The sequence below is a fragment of the Erithacus rubecula genome (genome assembly GCF_903797595.1).
Source record: "Erithacus rubecula genome assembly, contig: scaffold_637_arrow_ctg1, whole genome shotgun sequence".
NCBI classification, from domain to species: domain Eukaryota; kingdom Metazoa; phylum Chordata; class Aves; order Passeriformes; family Muscicapidae; genus Erithacus; species Erithacus rubecula.
In genome coordinates this window covers 23,865-46,195 of record NW_027635701.1, presented here as the reverse complement: position 1 = coordinate 46,195, position 22,331 = coordinate 23,865, and the positions used below count along the sequence as shown (strand labels likewise).

At 48.9% G+C, this 22,331-nt stretch overlaps 1 protein-coding gene across 1 annotated transcript; it reads left to right on the top strand.

The window, feature by feature from the left end:
* Positions 1-2,461: 2,461 nt before the first annotated feature.
* LOC306816507 (uncharacterized protein) lies at positions 2,462-11,958 on the top strand (the record flags this gene model as incomplete). Its single annotated transcript, XM_079332941.1, has 3 exons — positions 2,462-2,502; positions 11,496-11,571; positions 11,887-11,958. Coding segments are annotated over 3 exons (189 nt in total), but the record flags the coding sequence as incomplete, so codon positions are not given.
* Positions 11,959-22,331: the final 10,373 nt, after the last annotated feature.

Sequence of the window (22,331 nt, the reverse complement as noted above, 5' to 3'; positions counted from 1 at the left end):
AACCACAGTGGGAAGGACCATTCCAGGTACTGCTCACCACCTTCACAGCAGTCAAGATCAAAGAAGAGAAGGCGTGGATCCATCACTCCCGAGTGAAGAAGGCTCCTGAAGAAATTTGGAAAAATGCACCCAGCGACAGAGACCTGAAGCTGAAATTCACCAAGAACAGTGAGTAATGGATGTATAACTATCATGGACATAATGCAAATGGTTGTGACCCGTGTGGTCATTGCCACGACTATAATAAGAGTCAAAGCAACAGCACACCAGTACAATGTAACCGAGATTTATTAATGCCAAGGGAAAGCTTACGATCCCTACTCTTGTAGGGCTTTGAGTAAAATGTTAAGGGTCACGAATGCAAGTATGTGGGAAGGGAGAAATGTTTGGGGACGTGAATATGCATTTGTACAAGATGGGTTTCATGAGGCTCACCATCCACCCATGGAACTCATCCAAGTTGGCCCTAGATTTGCTGTGACAAATGCTTGACCATGTGTCCTGAATTTAGACTTAAAATTGAAGAGTGTGCAACAAAAGGATTTAATATTGATTTTGACGTTACTCAATATTGCATCAAGTTTCACAAAATCAAAGCCAAATCAATCCCACCAGTGTCAGACAGGGCTGTAACAATCCAAACTCCAATTATTTCAGAGGAAATGAAGCAACCTATAATTCCCATAATTTCTAAAATTGGACTATATGCTCTTAAGAAAACAGAAATTCAGACTGCTAACTAAGCCAAGAATGATCTCTTAAGCAAGTAGAAATGAGAATGCAGGTAAATGCTTCTGGCACTTGGCCATAATGTGTCCCATTCCTCAAAGCTCCTTTTACGGAATGGACTAACTTGTTTCAAAGCCGTATGCCCTCTAGTTTCAAGAAAAAGAGAGACCTCATTGGGATATTAGGAACAGGATTGGGAGTTTTAAATACAATGAATTTGGAGATGTTAATGAACCAATTGACTGTGATGGGAAGCAATTAAGTTAAATTACAGCAATCTGCAATCTTCTTTGTTAGCACTAGGTAGCAATCATTGGAAACTAACCAAAATATTACCAAATGGGAAAATATATAAGAGAGAGACCATGAGGTAATAATTAAAGCCCTAGGCACAGCTAGTGCAAACATTTGTCTGGCTCTTGGATGTACTCAAGCACAAATGCGGATGCAGTCAGTGGCTGCCGTAGTAATCAGGGAAGGTGAGGAAGGGACATTCCCTTCTGAAATTCACAAAATTGCTTGGGATAATGTCTCTGAAATGGAAAGAGAGCTTCAGTCTTGGTGGGTTTTGGTCAATTTTACCTATGACCCTGAGGCAAATAAAGTAACAGCTTTTGTTTTAACTATACATAGTGCATCTGTGAGTTTAATACACCCAATAGTAACTCTAGGATTAAATCATGAAGGGACTGTACTGTATCCTTCTGAACATAGAACGTGGGCACGAGAAATTAAGGGAAAATGGCAGACCATTAACCTAGAGCCCTGTTCTATGAAAAAACAATTAGGATATATATGTGAGGGAACTTTGGAAAATGACAAAGATGCTTGCCTAGACACAGACCAAACCATTTGCCACTTTGAAATGCATCTAACCAGCCAGACAACTTCACTTGTGTATATAGGACAAGGTTGTGTCTGTCTCAGAACAGAATGTCCCACCATAATGATAGACAATCAAATTCTGAATGAAACTCAATTCAATTTATGTGTTTGCAATTTTGCTAAAGTCAAAGGATGTGACTTTTCCTATTGAGCACCTGTAATATCACATCAGTACATAAAGGCAAACCTGGTTACTGTGAAGAAATATTGCCTGTGCCTGTAGTTATGAATTTAACCTAGTCGCTCAGCTACTGAAACATCAGGAATTAAGAAAAATTTTAAAAGAGATTCAAGATGCAGGGAAAAGGACTTTGATTATGATACACCTTAACATGGAGACCATAAAAGGGGTTTTTAAATGAGTTTAAGAACATCTGTCTCATCATTGGTGGGATGTGCTATTTGGATGGTCACCAACTGCCACCGGTTTGCTTAATGCCTTAATTCACCCAATCACTGTGCTGCTTATTTTAGTCAGTGTAAGTTTGCTTTTGTCCATTGCTGTACTTCTTGGGAATTGGAAGTGTCCTGGTTTCAAGGACAGGTGTCTGCCGATAAAGGCAGAAGTTTTCCTTTGAAATAGAGACTTTCATTTCACTTCCTCCAAGTATTATAATTGTTTGAATTAAGAAATTTGAGGCAGAGATAAAGGATTGGGAATAACAGCTCTTTTACTAATACATCTAACCGTACAAGCAGAAACAACAGCAGTTGTTAAAATTACCAACAAAACAGAACAGATAACTTGGTTCCAGTCCTTTCTTTAGCTGCAGGCACGCTCTCTCTGCACTCGGTCCCAGTCCTGCAGATGGAGCAAAGCCCAGCAGCAGCAGAGAAGTGGGCGGGAATGGAGGTGGGAGGGGGCAGCCGTGGCCACGCTGGTCTCAGGTGGGAGCGGGCTGGAGAGGGCAGCTCCTCACTCACTGTTTGGGTTCTGGTGGTGTGTTGGTTTCACGTGCTTGTGGGGAGGAGTGGTTTTCCCTCAGGGGAAGCTCCACATGGACCGGGAATGGAGGGGGCTGTCCCATCTTGGGGGGCTTCTCCTGTGAGCGGCTGAAACCAATCAGAGAGCTGATTTGGTGATGGACAGCTCGGGAAACCAATGAAAAGTTATTTCACTTTCACGAATCACAGTGGATCAAGTGCTGGGGGGCTTTTTCGGCTTCCAGCCTCCGGAGAAGCGGGGGTCCCTGGCCCGGGCCCCGGCCCGGCTCCGGGCTCGGTCTGGGGCAGGGCCGGCATCTCGGCCCTGCACCGGCTCTGCCTGGGGCCTGGCTGGGCAGCGTCTCTGCAGGGGGCCCAGCTTGGCTTGGCTTGGCTCTCCACGTGCTAGAAGAGGCCTCCAGCTGACCACATGGCTTTTTCACGATCTAGATACAATTTTAACTTCTTAATGCCTAAATAAGATTCTCGATCTCCTGAGCTCCCCTAAATGAGAAGAAATAAAGCATGGAGACTACAGAGTTCAGCGGAATGAAGATAAAGTTCATGATGGGAAGAGATTGAAAAGATACAACTGGTAAGTAGCTGAAAACCTTTTTTGTGGGGCTATGAGGAGATTGTGACTTCACTAAAATTCCTTTAAACTGTGAAATATACTTGGGGAGGATGTGTGCTTGATATGAAGACTTTTTTTTTTTTGCCTCGGGAAATTGAGCTCTCTGTTTTGGGACTGGAATATGAACAGGGACGCTTGATAGAGAAGGAGATGAAGCGGATTTTGTTTTTCAGCAGCCTGCCTTTAAAAGTAGTATCCCATGTGTGCATCGTAACCCATAACAGGGCTCTTGAAGGACTGTGGGAATGAGAGGAAAATTCATTGTTCTGTATGTCACCAGGGGATGCAAACTCTGAAGGTGAAGACACCCCCCAAGTCTAAAGCAGAAAAAGGAACTTTTCTCTCTTAAGTGAACTGAAATGATTATTTGAGTGGATAACTGACTGAAGTGTTCTCTGTATGTGGTTGGTAAGAAATGTGGAATGAAGGGAGGAGGGAATATTCTAAGAATCTTATTCTGAATGATTTTTTTTTTTGTGTTATTAATAAATATCTTCTTGTAACTTTTTTTGAGTTTTAAGACTGCGTTGTCTTTACTCCTAAATCCTATCTCTAAAGGAAATTAAATATTTAAAATTGGCAAACCCTCTAGTCACACCGTGACAGGTGGTCAGCTGTGTCCTCAGAGGTAGGAGGCTGTAGCAGGGAAGATGCAGGGCAGGTGATCGCAGACCGTCTGGCTCTCCTGTGTTTGGCCTCCTGGCTGGAGACGGGGAGGGGGGAGGTTCCTCCTCTCGGCTCTGCTCGCCAGAAACATGAGTAACCCCTCCAGAAGCTGCTCCCACCCACCCCTTTTGTCTAGAGTCTTCAAAGATCCTGGGTGTAACCTGACAAGCTCCATTAGCATGATAATGGGAAAAATTCTTTTAATTGACACAGTAAGAGAAAAGCATTCAACCCACAACAGGAAGATAATACAAGTGGCAGACTTAGCCATGCTATCAAAGGCATACAACTTGGTCTTAAGAGATTGCTGCCACGTGTCTTAGATTGATGAAGAGAAATCCCCATATTGAGTAAAAGAAATTACTCATTTCAAAGAAGAATTGGGGAATGAAACACTAATCTTAGAAATATTAGGATTTTAGTTAAAAGTTAGCTGTTTACTAGAATTAATTAAAAAGTTAATGGATTGATAGACCTTGCTGAAAAGAAATAAAGGTTAGAAGTTAGAAAGAAAACCTAACTTGAGGTAGTTACCTGAATCTTAAATAAATGATTGTCTGTCATCTTATGTTCTCTCAGCTGTGCTTACAATGGGAAAAGATGAAACTAGTAAGCAGACCCAAAGAAACATAGACAATGCGAGCAGAAACCCATTCTTTAAAGAAGTGGACTATCCCCAGAAATCATTTGTACTGTCATTGATAGAAAAGGTTGAGAGTTCGGAGCAAGGAAGACTTGCCTTACTTCCTCTTTTTAAGACCCCTCCCCACAAAAAATGACCCCAGACTTAATTTAGAAGTCAATCATTCATGCTTAATAGCTATTCAAGCTAATTACCATAGGAAGTGGGGATGGAAGGGGCTGTTATTATGAATATGCATTTGTTTAAGTCCTTTGTCAATAAATAGACTCTCTGATCACCTGTGATTTTGCAGTGCATATTAGAGGATTACCTCACGCTACTGCCCAGCCCTGAATAAGCATACACTTTCTAACTTTAAATTGTTGAAGAGTGTTTTCTCCATCCCAGTTGAGTATCAGTATTTGACCAATACTCTTATTTTGGTAGATCACCAGGGCATGTGGAACACAGTGTCCATGTGACACAGCACAGCCTCATGAAAACATGGGGACAATTGTAATGCAATGAAATCTCATGGAAGCAAGTGTCAATTGTGAACATGGCATGGCCTCATGGAACCCAGGTGCAAGTAGGACCATACCATGGCTCATGGAAGCAAGGGGCCATGAGACACAGAGGGGCCCCATTGAACCAAGTGATCATTGTGACTCCATGGAATCTCATGGAACAAACTGTCAGGTGTAACACAGCAGGGTGACATGGAACACAAGTGCCACTGGGACATTGCCACTTCTCATGGAACCAAGTGTCCATTGTGACACACTAGGCCTAATGAACACAGGAGACCATTGTGAGGCAATGGAATGTCGAGAACCCAAGGCTGCATTGTGACACAGAGAGACCTCATGGGACCAAGGAGACCATTGTGAGGAATGGAATGTACTGGAAGAACAGGTAAATTTTCAAGACAGAAGGGTCTGATGGAAGCCAGGTGCCAATGGGACATTTCCAGGGCTGGTGCAAGCAAGTGTCCATTGTGACAGAGCCAGGCCTAATGGAACACATGAGAACATTGTTACCCAATGGAATCCCATGGAACCAAGTGTCCACTCTTTCACAGTGCAGCCTCATAGAGTGTTGGAGACCATTATGTTGGAATGGAATATCCTGAAAGTGTTGTGACTAACCTGGGCTTTATAAGACCAAGGAGACCACTGTGATGGAATCAAATCTCAAGGAACCAAGGGTCAATTGTCACCACATCAAGTTCTCAGGAAACTAAGAAGAACATTGTGACACAGTGAAATCTCTAGAAACCAAGGCTTTATTTTGACAAAGTGGAGCCGAATAGGAGACGAGCCACTGGGACACTGCCAGCTCTTGTGGAATCCAGTGTCCATTGAGACACAGGGCAGGTCATGGAAACCTAGGGAGTATTGTAATGCAATGGAATCAAAAGTCAATTCTGACAGAGAGGGGCCAGATGGACCACAAGGGCAAGGAAAATTTTGACAGATATAGTAGAAACAAGACACCGTTGTGGCAGATCAAGGCCTCATGGGGTGTGGGAGAGCTCTGTGTCACAATGGAATCTCATGAAAGCAACAGTCAATTGTGACATGGCGCGACCTCTTGGAACCCATTTGCCATTGGGACATGGCCAGCTCTTGTGGAATCCAGAGTCTTTTGTGACACAGCACAGCCTCATGGAAACATGGGGACCATTGTGATGCAATGGAATCTCATGGAAGAAAGAGTCAATTCTGAAAATAGCATGGCCTCATGGAACCCAGGGGCAATTGGGACCGTGCCATGGCTTGTGGAAGCAAGGGGACATTGAGACACAGTGGGGCCTCATGGGACCCATCAGATTGTGGGGAAATGGATACTCACACAGCAGGGCCCCATTGTGACAAAGTGCAGCATCACAATAGTCTCCTGGCTTCCATGAGTCCCTGCTCTGTTTACAATTAACATTTTATTCCCCAAGATTACATGGTGTCACTGTGCTCTCCTGTGATTCATGGGCTGTGCTGTGTCACAGTAGACACTTGCTTCCTCCAAGGCTGGGCATGTCCCAGTGGCACTGGGTTTCCATCAGGCTGCGCTGTCACAATGGGGCCTTGGTTCCATAAGAATCCATTGTGCCACAATGTTCTCCCTAGTTTTATGAGAGCCTGATGTGTTGACAATTGACCCAAAGTTTCTTGAGATTCCATTTCATCACAGTGGTCTCCTTGGTTCCATCAGGCCCAGGTTTGTCCCAACAGAGCCTTGGTTACATGGGTTTCCAGTGCATCACAATGATCTCTTGCATTCCACGAAGCCCTTCTGGGTCACAGTGGAGCCTTTGTGCCATGTGTTTCCATCGCAACACAATGATCTCCATCATTCCATGAGGCCTTGCTGTAAAACAGTGAGCACTTGGTTCCATGAATTTCCATTCCATCCATTTACAAGGATCTCTTGCATTCCATGAGGCCCTGCAGTGTTATGAAGTGCTATGAAGCCATTGTTCCATGTGTTCCCATTGTGATGTAATGGTCTCCAGTGCTCCATGAGGCTGCACCATGAAACTGTGGACACTTGGTTCCATGAGATTTCATATTGTCATTGTCAGGAAAATCCATAAGCATCACAGGTTTATGTCCAAAAAGGAGACAGAGCACACTTTCAACTTTATTTGAATAAAGGATGAGAGTTCACCTGGGTACACACCCACCGTGCTTTCTCTCTCAAGCTTTCAGAGGGTGCAGCCTCCCTTTATCCTAAACTCCTGGCCACACCTTGCCCTTTACCCACTGCCAAAGGTACTAGGAAGGTACGGTCTTCCCAACCCATGTACCCCATATTCCCCCTTGAACCTGGAATTTCCCCCTAAATTAAGAAGTTCAGGTTTGTGCAGACCCTTGTCTGTTTCAGGAGCCAAGCTGTCTGGGCCTGGTAACAAACCTGCTGCCCAAAGTCAGTAGAAACATTATGACCCATTTCAAAGGTCTTAACACCAATCCCTTCACCCATCAAATGATTTGTAAAGACAGTAGCACATATCTTCCCTCTCAGATGGATGTTTCCTGTGCTGGTGACAGTCTTTTAAGCCCAACCTTCAGTCTGTAAGGAAAATGAATCCACAAACACCAGAGGTTTATGTCCAAAAAGGAGACAGACGAGTCCTTTTTGCTTTATTCGAATAAAGGGAGAGGCCATGGCACATTGACCTGGGATCTCTCAAATTTTTGGAGGACGCAGCCTCCTTTTTATCCTATTTTCCTTGTCGCATTTCCCTCTCTCTTTCCCCAGTGGCTGAGGTACTTGAGAAGCCCAGACTTCCTGGAACACCTGATGCCTGAGATTCCTCTCTAATGTGTAACCCTCCCTTTTAATTTTTAATTCTTACATAATTCATAGTTTCCATCCCCCCCCCCCACCCCCCCATTGCTTCTTTCATCTTCTGATATCCAATTTCATTTACCAGCAAACCTACAGTTTTTTTGTAAAAGAATTCATCTTTTCCCATTCATCAATCAGTGGAATGCCTCCCGTTGTTTCTTTTACCTCTTAGTGCTAACTCTATCTACCAACAGATATCCACAGCTTGTTTGCAAAGACAAATGCAACATTCCTCTCAAGCCTGACCTCTCTGCTGTGACAGCTCCATGGACAGAGGTTGTTGTCTTTTCCCCCTTCTGTGGGCAGGCCAGTGTTCAGCCACCTCCAGGACAGCAGGGCCCCACCCCATGGCACTGTGACCTGGGAAGACAAAAACCATGACTCCAAATGCCTGTTTCTCCTCTTTCTTCCCAGGCATTCAGCCCTGCCAGTGGGATATTCTGCTGAGTGCCACAGGAAAAATGAGACCACTGTGACCCTGTGGGTAACATGGAACCAAACGTCCATTGTGACACTACAGAACCTCACAGAACCAAGGAAATCCCTGTGACCCTGTAGGGTTTAATGGAACCAAGAGCTCATTGTGACACAGGGGGGCTGTGAAGCCAAGGAACCATTTTGACACTGTGAATCCAAGAAAACTCTTGTGACATTGGGGAGAACACATGGAACCAAAGGTCCACTGTGACATTGTGGGGCCTTATGAAACCTATGGGCCATTGTGACACTGAATGGCCACTGAATGGAACCAAGGAGACCATGGTGACACTGCAGGGCCAATTGGAACCAAGGATTCCATTTTGACACTCAAGAATCTCATGGAACCAAGAGTTTGTTGTGACACTAAGACCATTGTTGAGAGTACAGAATCTCAAGGAACCAAAAGTCAATGTGACAGATCAAGGTCTCATGGAAGCAAAAAGAGTATTGTGACACTGTGGGGCCCCATGGACACAAATCTCCATTGTGACAGATAGAACCTCACAGAACCAAGAGTCCATGGTGACAAAAAAAGGCCTTGTGGAATCAAGGAGCCCAAAGGTCTAAAAAATTCCTTTCATGGGGCCCCATGGTAATTGGTAATTTTGGTAATTCAAAACCAAAAAGAGCATTGTGACACCATGGGGCCCCATGGACCCAAACATCTACTGTGACAGTCTGGAACCTCATGGAACCAAGGAGTCTTCATGACACTTTAAGGTCTCAGGGAACGAAGAAGTGCAAAGATCTCAAACATTCCTTGCAGGGTTCTGCCTTGGGGAAGGGGAACCTCCTCCAGCTTCGGCTGCCACACTAATTGAAAGTGTCTTTTTTGAATGAGGAAATTCAAGAGTTTTAGATTGCTTAAAAAAGAGAGGGGAAAAAAAGGGGGAAACTTCTTTTTGGCTGTGTGCAGCATCTTTCCAAACAAAGCAGGCCCCAGGTGAGTGTGGACAAACAGGAGGAGGTTGGGGAATGTGCAGGAAGGTTGTCCAAACTGAGTCAGATCTCAAGGCACAGCTTCTCTGATCAGACCAGACCTCCTGAGGAAAGACCCTGGATTAACATCAATCACAGAATGCTGCAATCACCTCTGCTCTAAAGTGAACAGGATTAAAAGACATCCTTTAAAATAGGAATGTGCATTTCTTAGAAGCTCTTTGAAATATTACTCCTTAACTCTATTAGGAAACATTCCTAATGAATTGCACCAGACCAGAGGGAAATCAAGGCACAGCCATAGTTTGTCAGGACTTGTTGATCCCAATGAGCCCCTTGGTGCATTTGGTGCTGAGCCTCGGAACCTGAGGGCCTGAGAGGAGATTTGACAAACCTTTCCAGGAGTCCAAGTCAGAAAAAAACCCCAAAGTGTCTCAAAGCATTAATGGATCCCACTGAGTGTTGTTACTGAGAAGGGCTTTCAAGGGACTAATTGAAGCAGATAATTGGAGGTCATGATTGCACAAAGCTCTCAGAGACTCCAAGGCAAAAGCAAAACCCAAAGCTTTCTAAAAACCTGCAGTCCCTGGGAGCATGAAGGAGCCCCCCCAGGGCCATTCCTGACCAAGACTCCCCAGGGACTGGTCCCAGCAGATCCCTGAGGCCACTGGGATGTGGGGGGGATGCTGAGAGCAGGACAAGGGGTGACAGTGCCCAGCCTTGCTGGGGCTGTGCCAGGAGGCCCCAGTGCCTCAGGACAAGGTGTCTCCTCCCAGCCCTTGGTGGCACAGTCCCTGCTGTGCCCTAGGCCACCAAGACATGGCTTCTCTCCTGCTCTAACTAGAACCTGGGGACGCCTTCTCAGTTGTGTCCTTCAGTGAGACCCATTAAAACTTGAAGAAACTTCAGAGTTTATTTCTGACTTGGAGTTCTTGAGAGGTTTCTCCAGCTCCCTCTCAGGGACTGATGTTCAGGGCATAAGCACAACCCCCCAAGAGTGTCATTAAAGTCTTGTGCTGTGCCTGTGCTGCTGAGCTGGGCTGGGCTTCTGGCACAGAGGGCCATCCTAGCTATTAAGAAGAGCTTCAAAAGCACATTTCTCTTGATGAGCAGCTCTTCTCAGAGCCCAGAAGGGCTGAGGGCACCCCAGTCACAGCACAGAGGCACAGAGAGCTTCAATCAGTAAGGGCTGGGAAGATGCACACAAGTGACTGGGGCAGAATCAATCTCAGTCCTTGACACAGGAAGCCTCTGGCTGCAGGACAATGCAGCTGCAGCTCCTGCAGTGATCTCCTAAAGCTGGAACATCCCAATGCCTACAGACTCTGTGAGTACATTCTCTGATTCTTTCTTTTGTAGAGCAGCCAGGGGTGTCCAGGTCCTGCAGCCCAGGGTGCTGTGCTGGGGCAGGGACTCTGATGCCAGCCAGGGACAGATCTCAGCCAGCCCTGGGAGCTGCTCACAGCACTGGGGGAGAAAGTCTGGGTGGAAGGAGATAGCTGGTAAGGCTTGGAAGTGTTCTCCTTATGTTGTGAGGATGCTGCATTGTTCAGTATTCATGTGTCATGACTCTAGCATGACATTTCACTCCAGAGTATTTTGAATTAGATTATACAGGGAGCACAGCAAGGCAGGAGCTGTTATTAAATCTACTGCTCTGGGTTGCCTGGATGGGAAATAGCACACTGATATTCATCTCTCAGTTCAGGTTGACAAAAATTAAAAACAAAAAAATCTCTACATCGTAATAAACAAGGTGAAGGGAGAAATCAGCACAAGGTCCATTACAGGCAGCATCACTGTCGCTTTTCCAGCCTCCTCAGAGTTGCTGTGATGCTGCCATCAGAGCCTGCAGAGGCTGAGCTGACCCTGGGCAGTGCCTTGTGCTGGGGGGGGGGTCTGCAGGGCAGAGCAGAGCCCCCAGGGCTGGGCTGGGCTCTGGCAGCACTGGCAGGGCCCATTCCTGAGCAGAGGGAAGCAGCTGCTGGCAGGGACAGATCCAGGCAGCAGAGCCCTGGGCAGGCAGTGGGGGGAAAGTGCCACCAAGCTGTGCTGGGATATTTAAATTCTCTCCAAACTGAACTATTCCATGATTAACTTTTTTATAGATTCCTGTGCCAAGACACAGCAAGTGTCCAACAGCACCTCCATCAGCCACTTCCTCCTGCTGCCACTGGCAGATACGCAGCAGCTGCAGCTCCTGCACTTCTGCCTCTTCCTGGGCATCTCCCTGGCTGCCCTCCTGACCAACGGCCTCATCATCAGCGCCGTAGCCTGCGGCCACCACCTGCACACCCCCATGTTCTTCTTCCTGCTCAACCTGGCCCTCACTGACCTGGGCACCATCTGCACCACTGTGCCCAAAGCCATGCACAATTCCCTTTGGGACACCAGGAACATCTCCTACTCAGGATGTGTGGCACAGCTATTTCTATTTGTCTTTTTCCTTTCATCAGAGTTTTCCCTCCTGACCATCATGTGCTACGACCGCTACGTGTCCATCTGCAAACCCCTGCACTACGGGACCCTCCTGGGCAGCAGAGCTTGTGCCCACATGGCAGCAGCTGCCTGGGTCAGTGGCTTTCTCAATGCTCTCATGCACACAGCCAATACATTTTCCCTGCCCCTGTGCCATGGCAATGTCCTGGACCAGTTCTTCTGTGAAATCCCACACATCCTCAAGCTCTCCTGCTCCAAATCCTATCTCAGGGAATTTGGGCTCCTTACAGTTAGTGCTTGTTTAGGATTTGGCTGTTTTGTGTTCATTGTTTTCAGTTACGTGCAGATCATCAGGGCTGTGCTGAGGATCCCCTCTGAGCAGGGACGGCACAAATCCTTTGCCACCTGCCTCCCTCACCTGGCCGTGGTTTCCCTGTTCCTCAGCACTGCAGTGTTTGCTAACCTAAAGCCCCCCTCCATCTCTTTCCAATCCATGGATCTGACCCTGTCTGTTCTGTACTCAGTGGTTCCTCCAGCCCTGAACCCCCTCATCTACAGCCTGAGGAACCAGGAACTCAAGGCTGCAGTGTGGTCACTAATGACTGGAGAAGTTCAGAAACAGTAAACTGCTTGCCAATTTCTGCAAATCACTTGCAATAGGAGTCATCTTGGATATTTCTTGTTGATTTTGTTGTGGATTTTTTCTCCTTTGTTTCTGTTTTAAATATTGTCCATGTATAAACGTCATTATTTCTACCCTTTCTCATATTTTTCTCTCCACCTTTGCTGTAGCCACAGACTGTGGCCAGAGCCCTTTCCAGCCCCCTCCCTCACCTGTTTTTGGTGAATCTTTTCACAAGCACAGTATGAAGCCCCCCTCCATCACCTCCCCATGCCTGGATGTGGCCCTGTCAGTTCTGTACTTGGTGGTGCCTCCAGCCCTGATACAGCCTGAGGAACTAGGAGCTCAAGGATGCCCTAGGAAAGCTAGGCGTGGATACTTTTCTGAAGGTAAAATCTTTCTATTTTCTTCTGCAGCGCATTCAATGTAACATATTACATTGCAAGCCTGCCTTCTAAAGCTTTGTATAGTGCTACAAGTAGGAGGACAGACTTTTCTACTTTTCTCTTGTGATTATTTTCACCCTACATATTTTGTCATCTTCCCTTATTGAGTTCACTGTCTAACTTGACTCACAGACTACGTAAATTTGGAATTACGCTCTGTGTGTGTTTAAATAAATTAAATGTACATGCAGAGATTTATTTGTCACATATCCTCCCTCTGTTATCTCTCATTCTACTTGTCCAGCTTCTCAATGTTTTCTTTAAACATTGAAAAATAATTAGCCCACAATGCTCAGAGTGAAGCAATGTCCAACAGCAGCTCCATCAGCCACTTCCTCCTGCTGCCACTGGCAGATACGCAGCAGCTGCAGCTCCTGCACTTCTGCCTCTTCCTGGGCATCTCCCTGGCTGCCCTCCTGACCAACGGCCTCATCATCAGCGCCGTAGCCTGCGGCCACCACCTGCACACCCCCATGTTCTTCTTCCTGCTCAACCTGGCCCTCACTGACCTGGGTTGCATCTGCACCACTGTGCCCAAAGCCATGCACAATTCCCTTTGGGACACCAGCAACATCTCCTATGAAGGGTGTGTCATCCAGCTTTTTTTATTTCTGTTTTTCATTGGAACAGAGTATTTCCTCCTGACCATTATGTGCTATGACCGCTACGTGTCCATCTGCAAACCCCTGCACTACGGGACCCTCCTGGGCAGCAGAGCTTGTGCCCACATGGCAGCAGCTGCCTGGGCCAGTGCCTTTCTCAATGCTCTGCTGCTCACAGCCAATACATTTTCACTGCCACTGTGTAAGGGCAATGTCCTGGGCCAGTTCTTCTGTGAAATCCCACACATCCTCAAGCTCTCCTGCTCAAATTCCTACCTCAGGGAACTTGGGCTTCTTGCTGTTAGTTCCTGTTTATCATTTGGTTGTTTTGTGTTCATTGTTTTCTCCTATGTGCAGATCATCAGGGCTGTGCTGAGGATCCCCTCTGAGCAGGGATGGCACAAAGCCTTTTCCACCTGCCTTCCTCACCTGACTGTGGTTTCCCTGTTCCTCAGCACTGGCACATTTGCCTACCTGAAGCCCCTCTCCATCTCCTCCCCATCCCTGGATCTGGCAGTGTCAGTTCTGTACTCGGTGGTGCCTCCAGCCCTGAACCCCCTCATCTACAGCCTGAGGAACCAGGAGCTCAAGGCTGCAGTGTGGACACTGACGACTGGATGCTTCCAGAAACGTTAAACTGCTGGCCAATTTCTGCAGAACACTTGTAATAAAAGCCACCTTTGATACTTCTTGGTTCCATTTTGGAGGTTCTTTTGCCTTGTTTTACCTCTTTTTAATACTGTCCACAAAGAAATGTCATTGTTTGTGCCATTTCTCATTTGGTTTCACTCCACCATCCCTGTGTCCATAGACTATGACAACGTGGGGCTGTGCTCTCAGGGGCCATAAATGAACTAAAGGATCTCCAAGCAAAGTTTTCACCAGAGTTTCCCAATTTTTTCCCTTCTCTAGAGCTGCAGCAGCAATGTCTGTGTGCAGAGCTGGGGCAGATCAGTGCTGGCACAGCAGCTGTGCCCAGCAGCAGCAGCACTTGGTGTTGCCAGTGCTGCTCCCCTGCCACTGCCTCGCTGCCCTCCTGCCCCTCGTGTTGCTGCAGGGCCTGAGTGCTCTCGGGGCCGAGCACAGCCCTGGGGGTGGCAGTGCCAGGGCTGCAGCAGGGACAGGCCATGGGCACTGCTGGGGTAGTGCTCATGCCTCAGGGCAGGGCCTGGGGGCTCCAGGCTCCTTGGCCAGGCTTTATTCAGAACACTTGGCCAGGCCAGTGCTGTGCAGAGAAAACCCCTGTGAGCAGCCCCAGGCTGGCCATGGGCAGGCTGGGGGCAAACAGCATGGCTGGTGATCTGCAAGGTCCCTGCAAGGGGGAGACCCTGGCAAGGAGCAGCAGAGCAGGGGCTGATCCATCCCCACTGCGCTGGACAGCCCAGGGCAGAATCCGAGATCGTCCTCATGCAGCTGCCAACAACATCCCCCCTCTGCGGCCCTGGCCTCTCCGTCAGCTCACACAGGTGTCCCTTGCACAGACACAGCAGCCCTGGCTCAGGAGCCCCTGTTTGCACTGCACAGAGCAGGCGTCAGCACCCCCATGGTGCTGCTGTGGGGAGATGGAGCTGAGTGAGCACAAATGCCATCAGCCCCTGGGGCCAGCAAGGGCTGAGGGACACAAGGGTAACCACTCAGGTTTGTCGTGGCCTCTGCAGTCAGGCAGAAATTTGTTCCCATGAGCTGTGAGTTGCCAGTCCCACTGCAGACACTCTTGCTCAGAGCCACAGCTGCCTTGTAGCCACCCCCACACAGCCCTGAGCATTTCCTTTGATTCGCCTTTGCTTTCTTTCCTCATTCCTGATCCATATTTCTGTCTCTACCACAATCCTGTCCCCTCCCCTGCAAACAACCCATCATGATTTTGCCATTTCTCTATTGGTGGACTTTCCATTTCAGTTCCCGAGATGTCACCATGGGAATGTCCCTTGGGTTGCAGGATCATCCTACAAGTGCTTCAGGAATTGTCTGCAGGCTCCTGCAGTGCCTTGTGCTGCTCCCTTGCCAGAGGCACCACAGGCCAAGGGGGCACATCTGGGCTGCTGTGTCTGGGTGTGGGGCTCCCTGTTGTGGGCAGTGAGGAGGGACTAGAGAGGCTCTGCAGGACTGACAGGATGGGCTTTGGGGCTGTGTGGAGAAGCTGAGGGATCTGGGCTGCTGGACCTTCTGAAGAGGAGTCTCAGGGCTCATCCTGCAACTTTTCCAGGGGTGGTTTCAGAGAATCACAAAATCAGCCAGGCTGGAAAAGTCCTTGGAGATCAAGTCCAACCTCTGCCCTGACACCACTTTGTCTCTCTGAGCTTCCTCTTCCCAAGAATAAACTGCCTTAGCTCCCTCACCCACTCCTCACAGGGCTTGTATTCCAGACCTCTCATCAGCCTTGTTGCCCTTCTCCACTCGCTTGAGCCCCTTTCATGTCCTTCCTAAATTGTGGGGCCCAGAACTGGACACAGCACTCTAGATGCAGTATCATCAGTGCTGAGCAAAGGGGAAGAATCACTGCCCTGCTCCTGATGCCCACAGCACTGCTGAGCCATGCCAGGTGCCATTGGCCTTCTTGGCCACCTGGTCACTCTGCTGGCTCATGTCCAGCCTGCTGTCCATCAGTGCCCCCTGGTCTCTTTCTGCCTGGCTGATGTCCAGCCACTCTGTCCCCAGTCTGTAGCACTGCAGGGTTTGTTGTTTCCACAGTGCAGGACCCAGCTTTCAGCCTTGTTAAACCTCACCTGGTTGTATTTGAGTCTGAGATCTAGCCTGTCCAGATCCCTTTGCAGAGCCCTCCTACCCGCCAGCAGATCCACAATCCCACATCATCTTTGTGTCAACACAGTTCCAAGGTACTTTAAATTGCCATAATGGTCTCCATGAGTCCATGAGACTTCCTAGTGTCACAATGTCCCTTTGGTTCCATGGGACACCTTGGTATCACAAAGTCCCTTTGATCCTTGGTCCCCGCAGTGCCAGAGTGGATCCTTGGTTCCATGAGGTCTCACAGTACAGCAATGCTCTCCTTGGTCCCACAGTGTCACAATGGCCTGTTGATCCCAAGGGGCACCACAGTGTCAAACAAGTTTCCTTCATCCCATGAGTCCCTGATAAGCAGCACTTGCCCCTTGGTTCCATGGGGCCCTGCAGTGTCACAATGGCCCCATCATTGCACAAGGTCCTGCCCTGTCACAATGCTCTGCATGGTCCCACAAGGTCCTGCAGTGTCACAGTGGCCTCTTGGTTCCATGAGGCCTCTGAGTGTTGCCGTGAATTCCTTGGTGCTGCAGTGTCACAAAAACCTGGTTACACAAAAACCTGCAGTGTCACCAGTGACCCTTGGTTCCATGGGGCACCACAGTGTCACAGTGGTTGCCTTAGTTCCAAGAATCCTTGCAGTGGAACAATGGCCCCTTGATTCCATTGGCCCCAGGCTGTCACAAGGCTCTCCTTGGTTCCACAGTGTCACAATGGCCCCTTGGTTCCCCAGGGCCCTGCAGTGTCACAGTGGCCTCTGTGGTTCCACGAGGACCCAGAGTGTCACAATGGACTCCTTGGTTCCATGTAGCCCCACAGTGTCACAGTGGCCCCTTGGCTCTGTGGTGCCATGTCATACACAGTGTCACTCTGGTCCTCTCAGTTCCATGAGGTACTGCAGTGTCACAATCATCACAGAATCACCCAGGCTGGAAAAGACCTTTGAGAGCATCAAGTTACACCTGTGACCCAACACCACCTTGTCACCCAGACCATGGCACTCAGTGCCATAGCCAGATTATCCTGAAACACCTCCAGGTACAGTGACATACCCACCTCTCTGGTGCCCAATCACTCTTTTATTCAAGAATATTTCCTAATGTCCAGCCTAAACATCCCCTGGTACAGCCTAAGGCTGTGTCCTCCTGTCCTGTTTCTGTTCCTTGGGAAAAGAGCCTGAGTCTCATCTGGCTGCACTCTCCTGTCAGGGAGTTGTAGAGAGTGATGAGGTCTCCCCGAGCCTCCTCTTCTCCAGGATAAATAACCCCAGCTCTCTCAGCCACTCCTCACAAGACTTGTGTTCCAGACCCCTCACCAGCCTTGTTACCTTTCTCTGGACACACTCCAGCCCCTCCAGGTCCCTCCTAAATTGGTAGACAAGAACTGGACACATCACTCGAGGTGCCAGTGCTGAGCACAGGGGAAGAATCACTGCCCTGCTCCTTCTGGCAACTCTGTCCCTGATCCATAAAAGTTCTAGAAGTGGGATGAGGGAAATGGTGGGGCGGGTGTGGGGACAAAATCAATTGTCATGTCAGCCATGAAGGGTCTTGATTTTCATATCAGTTCAGCCTGCATTAGAAGTTGCTGGGAGTCAATACCAATTGGCCATGGCTAATATCAATTTATAAACAGGAAAAGACCACAGGACAAAACTGTTCTCTCTGTATTGTTTTCAATATAGTATATTTACTTGGAATACGCTTCTGAAATTTTTCTAATTAACCACAGAAGAATTGACAACTGAAATAATTCCCAGGGGCTTTTCTTGCTTGGGTGTTTTCAACAAATGTTTATGAACCTTTGTCACTGAATTCCTGAACTGAGGAGCTCAAGAAAGAAGAAGCCTCTGGAAAAGTAACATTCATCAGCATCCTCCAAGTGGCTGAGGATCCATCCTCATCAGAGCAGGAATGAGCAGAAATGGGCACAGCTTTGTGGCTGCCCCAGCTCTGGGATGGGCCCTGGGCCTGGAGCAGGAGCAGCTCTGCAAAGCCCCAAGGCTGGGGCTGTTGTGCTGGCCTGGGCAGATGGGATGGCAGCAGGGGCTGCAGAGCTCCCAGGAGCTCAGGGAGAGGGGAGCAGGGCACATAGGGAGCCTCCTTTTGCCTTAGCTAAGCACCTTCTCATTCATCACCCCAAAGGGACACACCCACTCACCACTCACACTGACCACACTCAGTGTACCCAGTGACCACACCCCACTGACCACAACTAAATGACCACATCCTACTGACCATAACCCTCTGACCACATCCACTGAAAAGACACCAATGCCCACACCCCACAGACCACACCCACTGACCACCCAACTGACCACACTGCCACTGACCAAAACCACTGACCACCTCCTACTGACCACTCCAACTGACCATGCCAGTGACTACCCCATATGGCAACACCCACTGATCAGACCTCACTGAGCTCCCATACTGACCACAACCACTGACCACACCCAGTAAACACACTCACAGACCACCTCTGCATACCACGCCTCAATGACTGTAGCCCACTGACCATACCACTGACCACAACCAGTGACCACACCTACTGACCACAACAACTGACTGCACCCACTGACCACATCCTTTGCCAAGACACCAATGCCTACACACACTGGCCACACCCACCGAGTTCTCTCACTGACCACATCCACTGACCACCCTCACTGACTGCACCCACTGACCACACTCACTGGCCACACCCACTGACTATAGGGTGTGGCCAGACACTACTCACTGCCCTAATGACCATACCTCCACTGAGCACATCTCACTGAACACACCAATGGATCTCACCCCAATGACCCCCAAATTGACCATACCCCAACTGAACACCCCCACTGACCATAACCACTGAGCACACCCACTGAGCACACCCATATCCAAGAAACCAATGCCCACACCCCATTGACCACACCCACTGACCACACTCCACTGACAAACTGACCATACCTTCACTGACCACACCAACAACCACATCCCCTGACCACCCAATTGGCCACCCCCACCCAACTACCGAATTGACCACATTCACTGACCACAACCACTGACCATACCCACTGACCACTCTCCAATGGCAACCTATCTGACCAAATCCTCTCGCTAGAAATGCTTACCACACTCCCTCTGACCACCCGCACTCGCCACCCCCAGTGACATCCCAAGTGACCACACTACCATGGACTACCACAGCCACTGACCACATCCCACTTCCCACACTTCCAGCACTGATCACCCCAAATGGCCACACCCACTGACCACCCCCACTGACCATCCCCACTGACCACTCCCACTGTCCATACCCACTGACCACAATCCACTGACCACCCAACTGACCAAGCTGACCACCCAACCGACCATACCCTGACTGACCACATGCCACTTGCCACACCAACTTGCCACCCTCATCATTGAACACACCCACTGACCACACCCACTGCCCAGACACCAAGGCCCACACCCCACTGACCACACCTACTAACCACACCCCACTGACCACCACAAGGACCACTTCCCATTGGCCCCAACCACTGATCATACCTACTGACCACCCCCACTGACCACACCCAATGGTCACCCCACTGACAACAATGCAATGACCACCCAAGTGACCACACCCGCACTGACCTCACCCACTGACCACACCCCCACTGATCACCCCCACTGCCCACAAAGACCACACCAAGTGACCATCCCTCACTGACCAAACCCACCAACCACACCCACTGCTCACACCCACTAACCACACCAATGACCACATCCCCTGATCACCCAACTGACAATCCTCACCCGTTACCCAATTGACCACATTCACTGACCACACCCACTGACCACAGCTAGTGACCACACCCACTGAACACACTCACAAACCATCTCCGCTAACCACACCCCAATAACCCCACCCCACTGACCACACCCACTGAATGCACCCACCCTTCACCCTAATAACCACAACCAGTGACCACACCCCTCTGACCACACCCACTATGAAGACACCAATGCCTACACTGAATAGCAACTGACCACACTGCCACTGACCACTCTGCCATTGACAACAAACACTGGCCACCTCCTACTGATCAAACTCACTGACCATGTCACTGACCACCCCCACTGATCACAACTACTGACCACACCCAGTGAACACACCCATTGCCAAGACACCAATGCCCACAGCCCACTGACCACATCCACTGGCCACACCCCAATGAGTTCTCCCACTGACCACACCCACAGTCCACTGCTGCTGACCACAATCCACTGGCCACCCAACTAACCACACCATGACTGACCACACCCATTGATCACATCCACTGACAACCCCAATGTCCATGCCCACTAACTGTATGTACTGACCACACAACACTGACCACCCCCAGTAACCGCAAAAACTGGCCACATCCACTGACCACACCAACTGACCATATCCACTGTCCACCTCAATGCCCACACCCCACTACCCACTCCCGCTGATGGCACCCACTGACCAAACACAATGACCACCCCACTGACCCAACCACATGGTCCTGAGAAATGACCACACCCTCTGACCACAGCCACTGACCATACCCTTGTCCCACACATCACTGTCCACCTCCCACTGACCACCCACACTGACCACATCCTCTGACCACTCTACCACTGACCACAACCACTGACTACCCTGCAGGCTACCCCTTAATGACCACACCCTTTGACCACACTCCACTGATCACTGCCACTGACTGCACCGATTGACCACTACCCATGGCCACACCAACTGACTACCCAACTGAGCGCACCCAGTTACCAAGCCCCACCAACATCCCAACTGACCACATCCACTGACTATAGCTACTGATCACATCCCACTGCCCACACCCAATGACAACACCCACTGGTCACACCCACTGACCACACCCACTGAGAACCCAACTAACCTTACCACCACTGACCACAACCACTGGCCATAAACCACTGACCACACAGACTGGCTGCACCCATTGCCAAAATGCTCACACCCCACTTACCACAACCACTGAGTACATCCCACTTAGCACCCAACTGACCATACCTCCACTGAGCACACCCACTGAACACATCCACTCAGCCCATCCACTGACCACACCCCAATGACCACCCAACTGACCACACCCCCATTGACTACAACCACTAACCACACCTGATGACCACACCCACTGGCCACACCTCACCAGCCACTTATACTGACCACACTTATTGGCCATACTCACTTCCCATTCCAATGAGCACAACCACTGACCGCACTTCACTCCCCTCCTTAATGACCACACTTACTGGCAACACCCACCAACCCACTGACCACTGCAATGACCATGGCCCACTGAACTCACTCACTGACCAAACCCACAGACAACACCCCAGTGACCAAACCACTGACCACATCCCCACTGACCACCCCCACTGACCACATCCCACTGACCACCTAACTGAACACTCCAACTGACCAGACCTATTACATCAATTCAGGTTGTGGTAGGAGACAGAGATCATACGAACCCTCAGTGATCCATATGACAAAATCTTTCTTTATTGTTTGGGACTCTTCTTAATTGAGGGTTTGAATGTCCCAGATAAACACCTGTGATTGGTTGGGGTCTTAACACAACCATTTTCCTGGCCAATGATGCATCTGCACTTAGGGTTCAATGCATTGGCTGGGATCCTTTCTATGTGTTCAAATCCATCCGATCATCTCTCACCCAAGGACCCTGTTACTCCTAGGCTGCTGTGATGGTTTATAAAGATTCCCTGAAATTTTTCTCAGCCAGGACCTGGGCAGCCTCCCATGGACCTGACAAGGACTAATTGGTTTCTGATTTTTAATGTTGAAACACTGTTACGCTAACGCAGGCCAAGGGTTTATGCACAGAATTACGAATGAGACACGACTGCTGTGGAACGTCTCTCAAGCTGCTTTATTGTTTTTTCTTTCCTCCCAAGCATCAGTGTCATTACAAGGTTGGAACAGCAGGAAGATGCCAGCAGCTCATGCTCTCAGCAACAGCCAGAGAACAGTGATGTTATAATGCACTTTGAAAGGTTTTTGACCAATCACAAAAAGCAAAAGCATGATGACAATAGTTTCATCCAACCACTATAAGGGCATGTACCTTTGGTAAAAACAATACTTGCTTATTTTGAATACAATACCTACTTGTAAGCCTTAAAATACAATGCACAGAGCTCAATTATTAAGCTTAGACCTTCCTAATATCTTGCTAGATGTA